This window comes from Amaranthus tricolor, chromosome 16 (genome assembly GCF_026212465.1).
Source record: "Amaranthus tricolor cultivar Red isolate AtriRed21 chromosome 16, ASM2621246v1, whole genome shotgun sequence".
Taxonomy (NCBI): Eukaryota; Viridiplantae; Streptophyta; class Magnoliopsida; order Caryophyllales; family Amaranthaceae; genus Amaranthus; species Amaranthus tricolor.
In genome coordinates this window covers 21,797,040-21,811,717 of record NC_080062.1, presented here as the reverse complement: position 1 = coordinate 21,811,717, position 14,678 = coordinate 21,797,040, and the positions used below count along the sequence as shown (strand labels likewise).

The window sequence follows — 14,678 nt, the reverse complement described above, 5'->3', positions numbered from 1 at the left end:
GGCAAATTCTACTACTAATTGAACCTAACAAAAACTTCAAATTCTCCTTCTCCCTTTCATACATCTTAACAACATCAGACTTAGATGTATTACGTGAAATTGTTTTAGTTGTAGGATTCAAATAACTAAATAATCTCCTAATCCCTTCATATTCAATAAATTGGAAAGGGAGATCATATCTTACTATTGCAAGAGCTAATAGTTCACGAAAAACAGCAACATTAAATGTAGGCAATTTATTTGCTAAACCAGTTGTGAAATTCTTCAATTTCATTTGACCAACATCACGAAATGTCCTCATTTTACAATTTTTTATATGATGAATTAAATTTTCTATCCCCATTTTACTATCTGCCTTAAACGTTTTTTCACATTTTTACATTTACATAACATATTTCCTTCATTAGTTTCATCCACAAATTCAAAGTTCACCCAAACACCTGATGTAAGTCTACGTTGTCGTTTAAAATTCTTGCCAGTTATATGAATCGTTTTGTTACCTTTGTTTTAAAGATCCTTCTTATTCATTGTGTCACTACTTTTAACCTCCACCAGATCTTCTTCTGAGTCAACTTGAACATGTTCAGATTCAATGATATCAATTACCTAAGAAATACAATAAATAGTTTAAACTTCTAAACAAAACAGTTCTGAATTTATTCTGAATTTACTAACATAACAGATTATGACAAAACAGATTCAATGGTATTTTTACTAATACAAATAATCAAATATACAATATGACAAAACAAATATACAATGGTATCCATCTTTTTGCCATAAACACGAACATAACAGATTATTTTTACTCTTCTGTTTCTTATCTTTTTTATTTCACTTTTTTTGTCAATCACTTTTTTATTCTCATTTCTCATTTGTAATTGAAATATAAGGACGTATAGAAAAATAAGACAATTTAGGATCATGAAATCAGTTGACCCATTTAATTAACCCATTTAATTAACTGGGTCAAAAATCTCAACCCAAATTCGCTAATTTCAAATCGGTTTCAGATCAGGTTAGCAGGTCGGATTAGCTTTTATCAGCCCGTGAGTCTCTCGCTCTATGTTTTTAGAATTACAAAACCAAAACCCAGATATCGGTAACCACACACGACCGGAGGACCCACACCACTTCACCACCCACTCCTCGCCGGCATCTCTTAACAGTCGCTACTCATTGCTGGAACGCCCCTGGACTTCGCTGTTCGCCAGTTCGCAAATCCCTAAATCGCTGAAACCTAGTTCGAAAATCCCTAAATCGCAAGGCCACTTCTGCCTGCTGCTACCGTGAAGTCAAGGCCACTAGTTATCGTTTGATTGGAATCTGGGTATCGAGTCGCCGGCCTTTCTCGCTGAGACGCTGACTTGTTGGACTGATAAACTAATTCTTTTTTGGTAAGCCTTATTTGCTGTTATTCTTTTTTTTTTTCGCTTAAGGCCTGAAATGTTTTAGCTAGTTAAGTAATAATTAAACTAATTCACATGTTTCAACCTTAAAGGACTTGTTTTTATCTGTCGTGAAATTACCAATTGATGTTGATTTGCTAACTAATAAATCAGTGTAACGATGTTGAGTTTTGCTATCAATTGTTGTAGTTGACTGATTGTACGTTTGATTCATTGGCTTTGATTTCGTGTTAGTATGCATTTAAGGGTTTGTCTTGGTTTGGGTGGTTTTATTGATGATTTGAAGGCTCAAGTTGTGTGAGTTGAGTATCGTGTTTTGGCTTCATTTTGTGGCCTGGTTTTGAGTAATTTTCTAGGGAAATGGAAATATAGTTCGTGTTTCTTCTAATAAACCCAATGCTTTAGAAGTGATTTTTTAGCTTATATTCATATTCTTGAATTTTTCCTTTGTAGACATTGAAGGCAAAATGCATATAAAAGAGTTGGAAATCGATACAGATGGTGTACCCATTCAAGATTTGAAAACCCCAAGAATACCAGCTCTTTATGGGGAAGTTGAAGGCCTATGTATTGATGATGAAATTAATGATTTAGATGAGGGTGATGATGAAGAACAAGTCCCTGTAACATTGGGTTTTGCTGAAAAGCCTAAACATAGCTGGTTGCTTAACCGTCAATTGTTCCCTAGCAAGGCTGGTGGAGTTCCGGTGTGCCTTGATCTTTCAAGAATGTTTATCAATTGATTTTTTTTTACTGTTGTGCTTATTCTGATGTTAATATATGTCCTTGTTCGCAGGCTTGGCTGGATCCTGTGAATTTACCAACAGGAAAGGCTAGTCTATGTGATATTTGCAGGGAACCTTTGCAGTTCTTACTTCAGGTTTCTGTCTTACATTATCTGTGTGAAATGTGGTGCTAGAAGTTGTGTTTTCTTTATAGGTTTGATAAATTGCGCCCGCATTCTGCTCAAATCGTCCTTTCTAATTAATAATAAATGTATATTTGCGTAGTCCTGCTTCAAACGTTGTAAGAGAAAATTTTGTGTCCTATTTCAAAGTGCAAGGGATTGTATGGCACAATTCCCCTCTGAGCTTGTTCGCACTGCTAGATGTTGATCTGAGCATGTTGTGCTACTTTTATTCTACTTTTATTTACAAGCACAATTGCATGTAGTTTTTCCCCGCTAAAATTTTTCCTAGATTTGTTTATTCCTATATTGTCAATTGATATATTTTTCTGAATCCTATTTTCTTATTATGGATGGACACAGGTTTATGCTCCTATCAATGAGAAGGAATCGACATTTCATCGAACTTTATTTGCATTTATCTGCCCTTCCATGACCTGTCTTCTCAGAGATCAACATGAGCAATGGAAACGTGGACCACAAAAGCCATCTCGGAGGTATGTCTTGATTTGTCATTAAATTGTTGACATCTCTTCTGCATAGCTGATTTTCCCCCTAGACCAAACATTTTGTTCATGCGCAATGGGGCAAGTGATCTTTTCTTTTTTTTTTTTTTGAAAAAAATTGAGGTTTAGCCTACAGATTCTATTACAAGGAAACATGATTCTCAAAAACTATGTTATCCACTGTTATGATGATGAATTTATTAAAAACTTAGTGATAGAATTGATGTTCTTCTTTACCGTTGAAGTCCCTGTCTAAAGTTCTATTGGACGTGATCTGTCATTTTAGCATCCTTTGGTCGTTATTACAGTCGTGGTCGAAATAGCATTAATATGTTTTATTATTTATTAGTTTCTTAATGATTCTAAGTTTATGAATGGTATATTGCTGCCGAACGATTCCATTCGGTCCATAATCTTCCATATTCTAAATCAGCTTTGTTACTAAATTTTCTCCTAGGCTCCAACTAATCACCTAAACACAAAAGCTACCAAATGCTCTCTGTTTATTGCATGAGATTGTATCTAAAGAGAGCCAAGAAGAATCTGAGCATTAAACCCGAAACCCCTTAATGACCCTGTCATCTTCAACCTATATTCAATCCGTTTTTTTCTTAGTCATCTATATATTTTATCGTGAAGGTGAAAATGTTGTCTTAGTTGATTTAGTCTATGAGTAGAAAGGATGTTGTTAATACTCATGGAGTTTGTAACAGATCAGCCGGATCCGTTACCGAAATTGGATAAAATGGACACTTCGAGTCTACCCACTAAGGACTAATTCTTATTATTCACTATTCAAAAGCAAATCATTTATTACAAGGGTGGCTCTTTATATAGCCTAAGCCCCAAGAGACAACTAAAAAATAACAACTAATCTAATTGGCACAATACAAAGACTAATAATATTGAAAAGACGATAATGCCCTTGGACCCTTTACCCAAGTCATTACATTATCGACTGCCTGAAGTTCCACCTTGTCCTCAAGGTCGATAAAAATTAGCTTTGTGTCCAGTAGGTTGTCCTTGAACGTGAGCCATTCACCATTATTGTATTCAGTTCCAACTCCAACATTTTGAGATCGAAAATTTTGAAGAGATGGGTTAAAGGAGTGAGTGGGCCGATAAAAAAAATGAAGTTGAGGTATGTTTAAATGGGCTGGAAGTCTTGCAATTTCTTGAGCTTAAGAGTTGGGTCATTCTCACCATAAATTGAAGGAGTGAAAAATAATCCCAACCCAAATCTGTCTTGATGATGTCGACAATGATGATGTCAGCAGTGATATCATCATCTTGGAACACTAAATGACCCTTCATATCTCTTGGCTGAATTCCCTATATTTTTTTAAATTCCATTACTCACCTTCCGTTTCAGGACTATCAAAACAATCTTCCTTCCTCCCCAATTTCTTCCACTCGCTGCTAGCCGGCCTCCACGATCTCCAGGTGAACCCTCCATTTCCGGCATCGTCTGCGTCCTCCCGTCGCCGGAAAATCTTCCTCGTTTCCCGGCTGCCTCCTCTGTACCCCACTTTCTCTCTCCTTTAATTAGCTCATTCTCTTCAAAACCTAGAAACGTAAGGAAGGCCATCGTACTCTCACGTCGCCCGCCGTCTTCTTTTTCTTCTACCCTCTTCATGCCGCCGGCGAATTCCCCATGATTTTCTGTGTAGTTAAGCCCCTTACACCCGCCTTTGCATTCGCCTCCCTTCCCTTCTCTCTTCTTTCTCTCCCCCAAATCCACAGTGTCTACCCTCGCCATTGATTTCATCGCCTTCCAGCGACTTCCGTCCAACTTCCCAGAACCACTACCTGATCTGACTATCTTCCCGTTTTCAGCCATCGAGTTCTCCACCTCATCAGCAAAGATCGACCCTCCATTCAAACTTGGGTTTTGTTGTCGACTCAGATCTAAGATCTTTCCCCTATTGAATTTTGTGGACTTACCTGGATTTAGTTTCAAGATTATTAGGATAGACAAACAATTCTCCTTTTTCTTGCGTTTCTTCCATGGTACCCATTTATTCACACCTTTCCCCGGACTTCCCCACACGGGCCTCCGCTCGCGACCATGAGTCTTTTCTTTGTTTCTTTTTTGAGCCTTCTTTCTGTTTACCCTTCCTTCCTTGGTATGATTCCCCATGATTTTTGTTTTTTTCTTTATTTTATTTTTTTCCAAATAGCTTATGTCTTCCTTTTTGTTTTTGACATTTTCTTTATGTTTCTTTCCTATTTTGCTTAACTTCACCTCTTCCTTTTCCACCACCTTTGGGTACTCTTCTTGGCATTTCTCTTTATGGACTGTTATGTGTTCCTCACATATATCCTTAATTTCTCCTTTAAATTTCAAATATGTTTTACCTTCAATCTCTTCATTAAACCCTGAACTTCACAAATGGTGTTTTCTTCAATACAGGAAACATGGTCTTTGTAGTCTTGAAACATCTCGACCAATTCTTTCATATCTTCAAAGTTTTCCCGCATTTGTTTGCGTAACGCTATAGTCAACTGGTTATATTGTTTCAACAACTTCAAGTAGTCTATCTCCCATACTATGCCGTCACCGGCGATTTTTCTGTCACTGGAATTGTACCGCTCTGATACCATTGTAACGGATCAGCCGGACTCGTTACCGATAAAATGGACACTTTGAGTCCGCCCACTAACTCCCAACGGACCAATTCTTATTATTCACTATTCAAAAGCCAATCATTTATTACAAGGGCGACTCTTTATATAGCCTAAGCCCCAAGAGACAACTAAAAAATAACTAATCTAATTGACACAAACAAAGACTAATAATAGTGAAAAGATGATAATGCCCTTGGACCCTTTACCCAAGTCATTACAGAGTTCTAGAAGAATATGCTTCTTTTTTCTTGGTAATATTACCAGTTAGTGACTTTAGGAGGTAATGAAACAACTTATGTGGGTATTTCTCTTTTTGTATGAGAGCATAATGATTATGACTTATGATTGAACTCACCTACCACTAGAAAATATGGTTGTTGATGCCTATGATCTTTCATGAGGTATATGATGGATCCCATGTAGATGAATTAATAAAGGAGATAAATACCGGTGTCATTGTAGATTTGATTTTGAATTAAGAATTCTCTCTCGTCTTTGATTGCTTATGTTGTCTAGTAGTAGAAGTTAGAAGGAACAATAGAAGTTTGATGCAATGAAACAATGAATCTCTTGCATGAACCTAATACTCAATTTGGCAAGTTGGGTGCTGCCTCCTCTAAGGATATCTTGTTGAAAGGAGAAAAATTTACACAACACCCGAAGTTGCGTGGGAGTTTACACGGCACTCAAAGCTGTGTGGTATATCTTGTGTACTATTTTTTCTGTGTTCTTGAATTGTTCTTAATGAGAGGCTGGAGGCATTACAGCTTCATAGTTCATACGCTTGACTAAAAACCGTTCTATGAAATCTTTTCATTTCGATACTAGTAACAGACAAATATTCTTAACTCTTCAACGACCACTGATTAAACACATTCCCTATTGCATCTCTTCAATAACACCGACGTTTCCTTCTTCTCGAGAGTTAAACTTAAAAGTAACATATGCTCGGTGAAAGCTACTTCTTTGAATGATTTTCAAAGTCAATAGCTTGCTTCTGATTTATGGAACTTCTGTCACTTTTATGTTAAAACTGTCTCTTGGCATCTACAATCACCTTCAGTAGTCACTGACTCGTTACCTCCCATCTTAGAACCACTGTGTACAACAAGCAGGGTTTCTTATTAATTTATTATTCACCTTTAGAATTTTCAAAACTATAACATTAACTTTTTAATTATATACTTTTATACTGTGTTATTTTGTTTCATTATAATTTTTTCATGAACGTTTCACCATTGACCTCTAATGCTTGGACAACTGTAATTTTTGTTTCTAGTGTGAAGGTCTTCCGCTATCAACTTCCACACACTAATACGTTTTACTCAAGTGAGCCGCCAAGATATGATGGTACTGCCAGACCTTTGAGCGTTGGAGGTATCTTGCTATATCAGTTTTTCTTAACAAAACTCTTTTTGTGGTTGTACAGTGTTGCTTATGGCTCCTGTAATGCTCCAAATACTAGATGCATTGATTTGAGGAGGTGACTAGAGTGAGCCTAAGTCTATATCACTGAATATCTATATAAATATTTTAAATTTTTAGTAAACCATGTTGAAGCAGTGAAGTACCTGATTTGAAGTAGTGTAGTAGTTTTTTTATGTACTTTTTTTGATTGATTGCTTGTGATTTACCTCTAAATGATTATAAGGTTAGGCTTTGATTTTTATGGTTTTCTATCTAATTAGGATGACATTTTTCATGAATAAAGGCTTGTTCTCCCAATACCAAATTATTTACGTGGTTGTTTTAGTTCTTCTCCAATAAGCTTATTTATGTTCAGGATTTCTCATCAGTCAACCTCAGTATTTTTCATTGCCTAGTAAGTTCAAATAAGTTAAGCTTAGTTCTAATAAAATTGCAGAGAACACTATCAAGAGTTTATCTCTAACATGTTAGTGGAATAATGTTTCATGTTACTCTATTTCAAGTTTGTTTAGTGGCCTGTCATTGTGAATTTTTTTTTCAGTTCCACTTTGTGCTTGGTGTGGCACATGGAAGGGAGATAAATTATGTAGTGGCTGCAAAAGTGCCCGTTACTGCTCAGAGAAACATCAGGCAATGGAAGCTTTATCTCTTGTGAAATTGCGTGACGTTTGAAGCTAACCATTTCTAACAATGTCCTTTAAAAAATTGTAGGTATTACATTGGCGTGCAAATCATAAACTGAAATGTCAACAGTCAAGTCTCCTCTTCAAGTCATCTAATGATGTCTCTCCAAGTGAGATCTTTGAAGGTTTGTCTTATATGTGATATCATATTGTTCATTAGCATAATAGGCTTTATCTAGTTTGATATGAGTCCATTTTGTTTTGTACAACCTCTTTGTAACAAATTCTGAAGTTGCCATTCCATATAGTGCTGTTCTAATATGTAATTTAAATTGATGCCGCGAAAGCCGTTATTCAACCATATTAGCTCCGCCATTATTAAGTTTATGATCTATTTTTTAAACTGAATAAGATTCTGAATATTTTGAGCTCATTGCTTAATAGATGTATGAAATCTCAATTTATGATGATAAAATGGATGTTTCCTATAATTTCGTGACCAATACTGAAGTCGCAATAGGGTTATAGGTTTTGGTCCTTGATAATGTGTAGTTTCTTCACAGTTTCTTGATCAATAAGATAGAATATTGGGGTGGATTGTTTGGGATTTGGGAGCTCCAACCTATTCCCTTCATCCCAATAGTCGAGTCTATTAAAAAATGGCTTCTGAATTAGGGTTAAAATCCCTGTAATTGTGAGTTTTATCTAAATATAATTATTTTGCTGAATGAGTCTGTTTACATTTATTCTGTTTACTGAACAGTAGCAAGCAAAACCCTCTGGCCTGAGTTTGAGATCATAAATGAGGATGAAAGTGAATATTCAATTACTGATACCGATGAACATTCCGAGTCATTAATTACAAGGCAACAAATCGATGAATCAGTCAACTCAATCATGGAAAATTTTGAGGTCTGAGTTCATGTGTATGCTTTCAACTCATTCATAGGTGCTTGTTTCCTGGAATCATTTTTTATGGTTTCTAAACAGGGTGATGATGATCGACAGAGCTGGGCAACATTTCAAGAGCACATTGCCAAAGCCCCTGAGCAAATTTTGAGGTAATCAAACATCCATGGTTATTTCCAGTGTTTCTACTTCTGAATACATTTGAGTGTTTTGCCATACTTGATTCTTTTGATTTTGAACAATAATTGTAGTCTCAAGTTAGAAATTAAGTTTGTCTGAAAATTCTGCTAGTTTTTTGTAGGTCATTGTAGATTGTGATAGTGTAACTTCTCTTGGAAGGGTATTTAGGAAAGTATGATGTAAAACTATCCTTTACAAGAACTTTTTTTTTTCTCAAAAACTCCTGTTTACTTTTTTCCCAAAGAACTATCTTTTAGTTTTTTTCTCGAAAAACTACCTTTTACAACAAGTTCCTTTTCAAATAGTACCAGACGCTCTTCATTATGTTTGACTGTTTATTTGGTGATTGAGAATAACTGTCGCACAGGATTGTAGGTGGGATAGAGCTGTCAGTTCAGGTGTGCAAATCAGGTCTGATCTTGGCGATTGGCTCGTTCCAGTTACCATATTCTTAAATTTTGTTTCGGTTGGGTTTTAGGTCAGGCTGGCTTGGTTTTTGTGAGCAATTTGAGGGGGGAAAGTGTTAGGGAGGCTTGTAGGTGGTGTTTGAACCTTTGGTTTCTGTGAACTGTTGGGAGTACAACTTTTGTGTAAAAACTTGTGAGGCTTATCTTAATCAAAATTAGATTAGTCTTAAAGTACGGCAATTGCAGGGATTCACTGAAAGTTTTATGCTCAAGGGTATTTTGGTATGCAATTAACGATTTTTTTTTTTTTTTCATAATAATTTTTAGCAAGTTTTGGGTTAATTCTTCAGTCATACGTAGTTTTTTCTTTTCAACTGATACGAAAAGGTTTGTCTGTTAAATCTCTTATGGTAGGTTGACTTTAATGTATGTTTTTTATGTCATCCTCTTGCAAGTTTCACTACATATACTTGTATAGCTGACTGATACTAGCATTTTCTATCATCATACTTTTGAGAGTTTTTCCTTTTGTTTCCGGTGACAATTCTTACAAATTTAAATTTTCATTTGGCCAAAATAGATATTCAAGAGACGAAAAGGCCAAACCATTGTGGCCTACATCAAGTGGCCGACCATCCAAAGCCGATATACCCAATTGCTCATCTTGTAATGGTCCAGTGAAATTTGAGTTTCAGGTGTGTCAGATTCAATCCTAACTAGCTAGTCTATTATGTTTTCTACTATTATGTAATTCTTTTGACAAAATGGAAAGTGTTTTCATGTTATTAGATCTTGCCTCAACTGCTTTACTACTTTGATGTGGAAAATGATGTGAACTCACTCGACTGGGCAACAATCGTGGTGTACACTTGTGTAGACTCGTGCGAAGGAAGCTTGCCGTGCAAAGAAGAGTTTGTTTGGGTTCAACTTAACTCGCAGTCTTCCGTAGGCACTTGATTATCGAAGTTCATCTGCATATGCTCATCGGTACCTGTTTTAAACAATTTTGTCTCGTCTACTATTGTTAAGTTATTTGGACTGATTCTTAGGTGTATTTGAATCGAGTCTAAAAAAGAATTTTGGAGTGGGTTTAATCAAAAAGTGTACCAGTTTGGAATGAGTCATAAATTTTGTTAGTTTGAGTTGTGTAATAGATTTTGTTAGGGATAGATGGGTGTCTTAGACGATGACTACCTAAGTAACTTATGTAGGTGTCATGATCTCATCTATTAATTAATATGTTTATCAATTTGTATTGCTTAATTTGTTGAATATATTATATTTCCACGTGTTTCAGTCAAATGTTATATTTGATTTTGTACATTTGCTCATAAAAAATTTAATCTTTAAAAATTCTAATTGTGTATAATTAAAAATTATAAAAAGTTAATGTTAATTAAATTTATATTGAGGTGAATCAAGCTGATATTAAAATATAAAGTAAAATTGATTGATGAATCGTCTTTAAAAAATAAGGCATTTGATTGGAAATATGTGCCAAGAACTAGATTTAAATTGGTGATCGGAGGGTTTCAATACTTTGCTCTATCAATTGAGCTAGGGATATTCTGGTGTGGTCAAAGATTTATAATTTTTTGGCTTTGCATTAAAATGGACTAAAGTGAAATACCTAATTATATCATTTGTAATTTTTATCTATGTGAAGTTGCACATGATATTTTGCTACTACAGTCATAACTTGGTTGACGTTCATGATAATCATTTTACCCTATGTGGATAAACTTGCATGAAAATAATTTAGTGAAAGGAATACCGTAAAAGTATATATTGAAGATAATTTGACAATTTACCTGCATATGAGTATATTTTTCTGATACGAAACAGAAAACATCAGGCAATATTAGTCTTAAGAAAATCACAATAAAGGAACAAATTAAGATTAGACATTAGCAATTGGTCTTCTGAGTGACAATCTCTTAGTGAGACTAATTCTCTAACGGCCCGTTTGGTTGATGGTAATGAAGTAATAGAAATGAAATGTTGTAATGGCAATAGTAATGAAGGAATGGATATGAGAATTGATAATGAAGATTCTTTTGTTTGGTGTGCATGATTAAAGAATGGTAATGGAAGATAATATTCCATTAATTGCATTTGGTTGTTAGTAATAAAAAATGGTAATGACTCTTAGTTTCATTATTGTATATTTGTATCTAAAAGCATTATTGTATCTAAATTATTTTATCTAATGATTCTTTTTTTAATAATAATAATTTTTTAGATAATTACATACATTACCCTTTTTTTCTTCATTATTTTTTTCTTCAGCTTGAAACAATATTACCTTATTTTATTACCACAGTAATACTTCATTACCATTACAGCCTAATACCAGGTTGTTTGATGGTAATAAAAATGGCCTTTTTTGCTAATTTCATTACCTTATTTTATTACCATCCATTACTATTGAAGGCATCCAAACAACCAAATTTTTTATTACTTAATTTTATTATCATTACCGCCCTCTAATACTATGTACCAAACAAGGGTAAGAGTTCAGCCCAATAATTTATTATAGTTTTATTTTAAGAAAAAAATAAAATATGGTTCTAAGGATTCAAAAAAGTAAACCAAAGCTAAAACATAACTTGACTTCCTTAAATAAATCAATTGAATTTCTCAATAAATCAGCTCTAATTTTAAAGTGTTCGCGCAAATATATCATCAAAAACATCATATTTTTAATTGAAAACTCAAAACATCAAAGAAAATAAATAACATAATATGGAAGAATTAGTTGATAAAATATCTACTTTGAATACAAAAACACCTATTTTGAGTCTTAAATAAACACTTTCATACTTGAAAAAGAACTGAAGTATTTGTATTAAAAAAAACATACTTTGGATCTTAAAGTACTAACTTTGAGTTTTTACATATGTTAGGATTTATAACACATACTAAAATTAATTCATTGATAAAAAAAATCATATGATATCTAGAGAAGAGTCAACAATAAGCAAATATAGAAAATTTGAAAAAAATAAGACTTTTTAATAACTTTATTCAAAAAAAGCTTCGTTTTAAATTTTTTCTCAAAATAAGCGTCTTTGGCTCCAAAGTTAGGTTTGGTGTATACTCACTGTTACTAACAACGGATTAAAAAAAATTGTCAAAAATTTAGTCAAGGGTATAGTGGTTGTTACTAACAGCGACTTAAAACCAAACCCATAACTTTCCATTTCTTTATTTCATATCCCAAATAGTTTTCTTCCTTAAGTCCTCAATAATAAGGCTACAAATTAATGCAGCAACAATTAACACTAAATTTAACCATTGCAAAATTGTAAAGAATTCAGTTTACCTTTCTTAAATTCCTCTAAATCTTCCTCAAATGGATCATCTTCTTCAATCTCCTCACTTCAATCTCCAACTGCAAATATGTGTTAGTAACTTCAAATGGATATCTTCTTCAATCTAAAATTATATTTGATTACAAAATCAGATAAATATTGATTTGTGAAATCTGTTTTGAATACCCTTTATATTTCAACAAGCATCATCCAGGATTATCATGTGGCATTACAAAAGACTAAAGCAAAGCAGCTCTTAAAACAACTTGCAGTTGGAGATTAAAGTGAGGAGATTGAAGAAGATGAACCATTTGAGGAAGATTTAGAGGAATTTAAGAAAGGTAAATTGAACTCTTTTACAATTTTGCAATGGTTAAGTTTAGTGTTAATTGTTGCTGCATTAATTTGTAGTCTTGTTATTGAGGATTTAAGAAAGAAAGCTATTTGGGATATGAAATTATGGAAATGGGAAGTAATGGGTTTGGTTTTAAGTCGCTGTTAGTAACAGTGACTTTACCCTTGACTAAATTTTTGACCATCTCTTTTAATTCGCTGATAGTAACAGCGACTTTACCCTTGACTAAATTTTTGACCATTTTTTTTAATTTGCTGTTAGTAACAGTGAGTATACACCAAGCCTAACTTTGGAGCCAAACACGGTTATTTTGGAAAAAAAGTTTAAATGAAGTTTATTTTTTTAATAAAGTTATAAAAAAGTCTTTTTTTTTTTCAATCCCTCAGCAAATATGTACTACCTTAAATTCTTTATAATTATCTCCTTTTCTTATTTAGTCAGTTCATCTTAATTGTCCTATTTTCATTTAAGTCATAGATTTTTTTTTTCAAATTGTCCTCATAAACTATTTATAATTACAAAAAATATCTTAATTCTTGTGCTCAATTCAAAGGAGACAATTATAGTGAATTGGAGGAAGTAAAATTTAAGATCAAATAATAATCCTAAATTAATAAAACCTCTATCATTGTAAATGATATCTGACACTTTTCCTTACTCTCATTTGCACACAATTTTCAATGAGACTACAAGAGAGTCTTTCATTCTAATGTAGTTCTCATACATTTGAATCAAATACAATTTTTGTGGATGGAAAATTGTTATATTCCTTAACACCACAAAGATCTTTTCTAATAATCAACTTTTACATAAAATTAAAATCATGATTTCAATCTCTCATATGCAAAGACATAAAAATCCAATAAATTAATAAAATAACTCATTAAATAGGTACAACTATTCTATAAAGAGATTATAAAATTTTTATTTTGAAAAAATAAAAATATTAGAATTAAGTAATTAAAGGACTAACCATCAGCCAAAAGGGTGATAGTACCTTAGTAGCTTCTATACAAGCAAAGAAAATTTAAGTTTGAGATTATAGAATAAAGGGGAGAAAGAAGAGGAAGAGGAGGTGGCGGCTATGATAGTACCTACTTTTAAGAACTTGTATGACACTTATTTTGAATCTTAAAGTCACCCACTTAGGATCTTAAAAGCACCTATTTTGGATTTTAAATTCCATAATTTGTTCGTACAACACCTACTTAGACTCTTAAAAAACCTACTTTCGATTTTAATACCCCAATATCTATTTATGTTATTAACTTTTAAGACACGTTATTTGAATCTCTAAATATTACAATGTCTATTTTATAACTTAATAAAAGTTAATACACCTATTTAGAATTTATAAAATATCTACTTTGAACATAAAACTTAAATTATTTTAAAAACATCTACGTTAAATCTTAAAATATATACTTTATCTCGAAATAGCAATTTGATTTTTGAATTTTTTAAAATACCATATACTTACAAGTTTACAACATCCGCTTTATTTATTGAAAATTACTTGAAACAAAAATTTTATTGAGTGATACCCCATTTAATGATAACAACAAACTAGATAATGGAAACTAATGGGTACTCTCCCTTATGCTCACCATCATTAAATTTGCCATACTTTTTATTTTTAGTTTGATTAATAAATATATTTTATTTTTATTTTTAGATATAATGATATTGCTTTTATCATTTATATTTTATCTTATATTTTTAAATACTCCTCCATCTAGAAACATTATAGAAAACTTTTTAATATGTGTGTCCAGAGGTGTTTATTCAGATCATTGGATTGATTTCAGGTTAGATGTTTCGGGTCGATTTAAATTTATATTTTGTGTCCAGATTATTTTCACATAATTATAAATTATTTTTAAAGTCGGGTCAAATCATATTCAATTATAAAATCTGATAAATTATAAATTATCGAGTTTATTTTGAAGACAATATGTTAACCTAAAGAGGACTACTCTAATTTATTACAGTTCTCGAGACAATGAACACAA

At 32.9% G+C, this 14,678-nt stretch overlaps 1 protein-coding gene across 2 annotated transcripts; it reads left to right on the top strand.

Annotated features, from left to right (window-relative positions):
* Positions 1–1,033: 1,033 nt before the first annotated feature.
* On the top strand, positions 1,034–10,299 carry LOC130802727 (uncharacterized). Of its 2 annotated transcripts, none has more exons than XM_057666771.1 (11): positions 1,034–1,397; positions 1,863–2,116; positions 2,206–2,289; positions 2,680–2,813; positions 6,730–6,827; positions 7,420–7,508; positions 7,590–7,686; positions 8,268–8,413; positions 8,492–8,562; positions 9,578–9,692; positions 9,787–10,299. In XM_057666771.1, the coding sequence occupies exons 2-11, from the start codon at positions 1,877–1,879 to the stop codon at positions 9,952–9,954; spliced, it is 1,242 nt and encodes a 413-aa protein (XP_057522754.1). In that variant the 5' UTR covers positions 1,034–1,397; positions 1,863–1,876; the 3' UTR covers positions 9,955–10,299. The 2 variants fall into 2 exon arrangements, with proteins under 2 accessions (XP_057522754.1, XP_057522753.1); XM_057666770.1 differs by having other exon boundaries at positions 8,265–8,413.
* The last annotated feature ends 4,379 nt before the right edge of the window (positions 10,300–14,678 follow it).

Bases quoted from the DNA above. Each gene is read 5' to 3' on its own strand.
- LOC130802727 (XM_057666770.1), top strand. From the start codon at position 1,877: ATGCATATAAAAGAGTTGGAAATCGATACAGATGGTGTACCCATTCAA. The intron at 7,687-8,264 runs GTTTGTCTTATA...TTTACTGAACAG, and splicing joins TCCAAGTGAGATCTTTGAAG to TAGCAAGCAAAACCCTCTGG. The intron at 9,693-9,786 runs GTGTGTCAGATT...TCATGTTATTAG, and splicing joins CAGTGAAATTTGAGTTTCAG to ATCTTGCCTCAACTGCTTTA.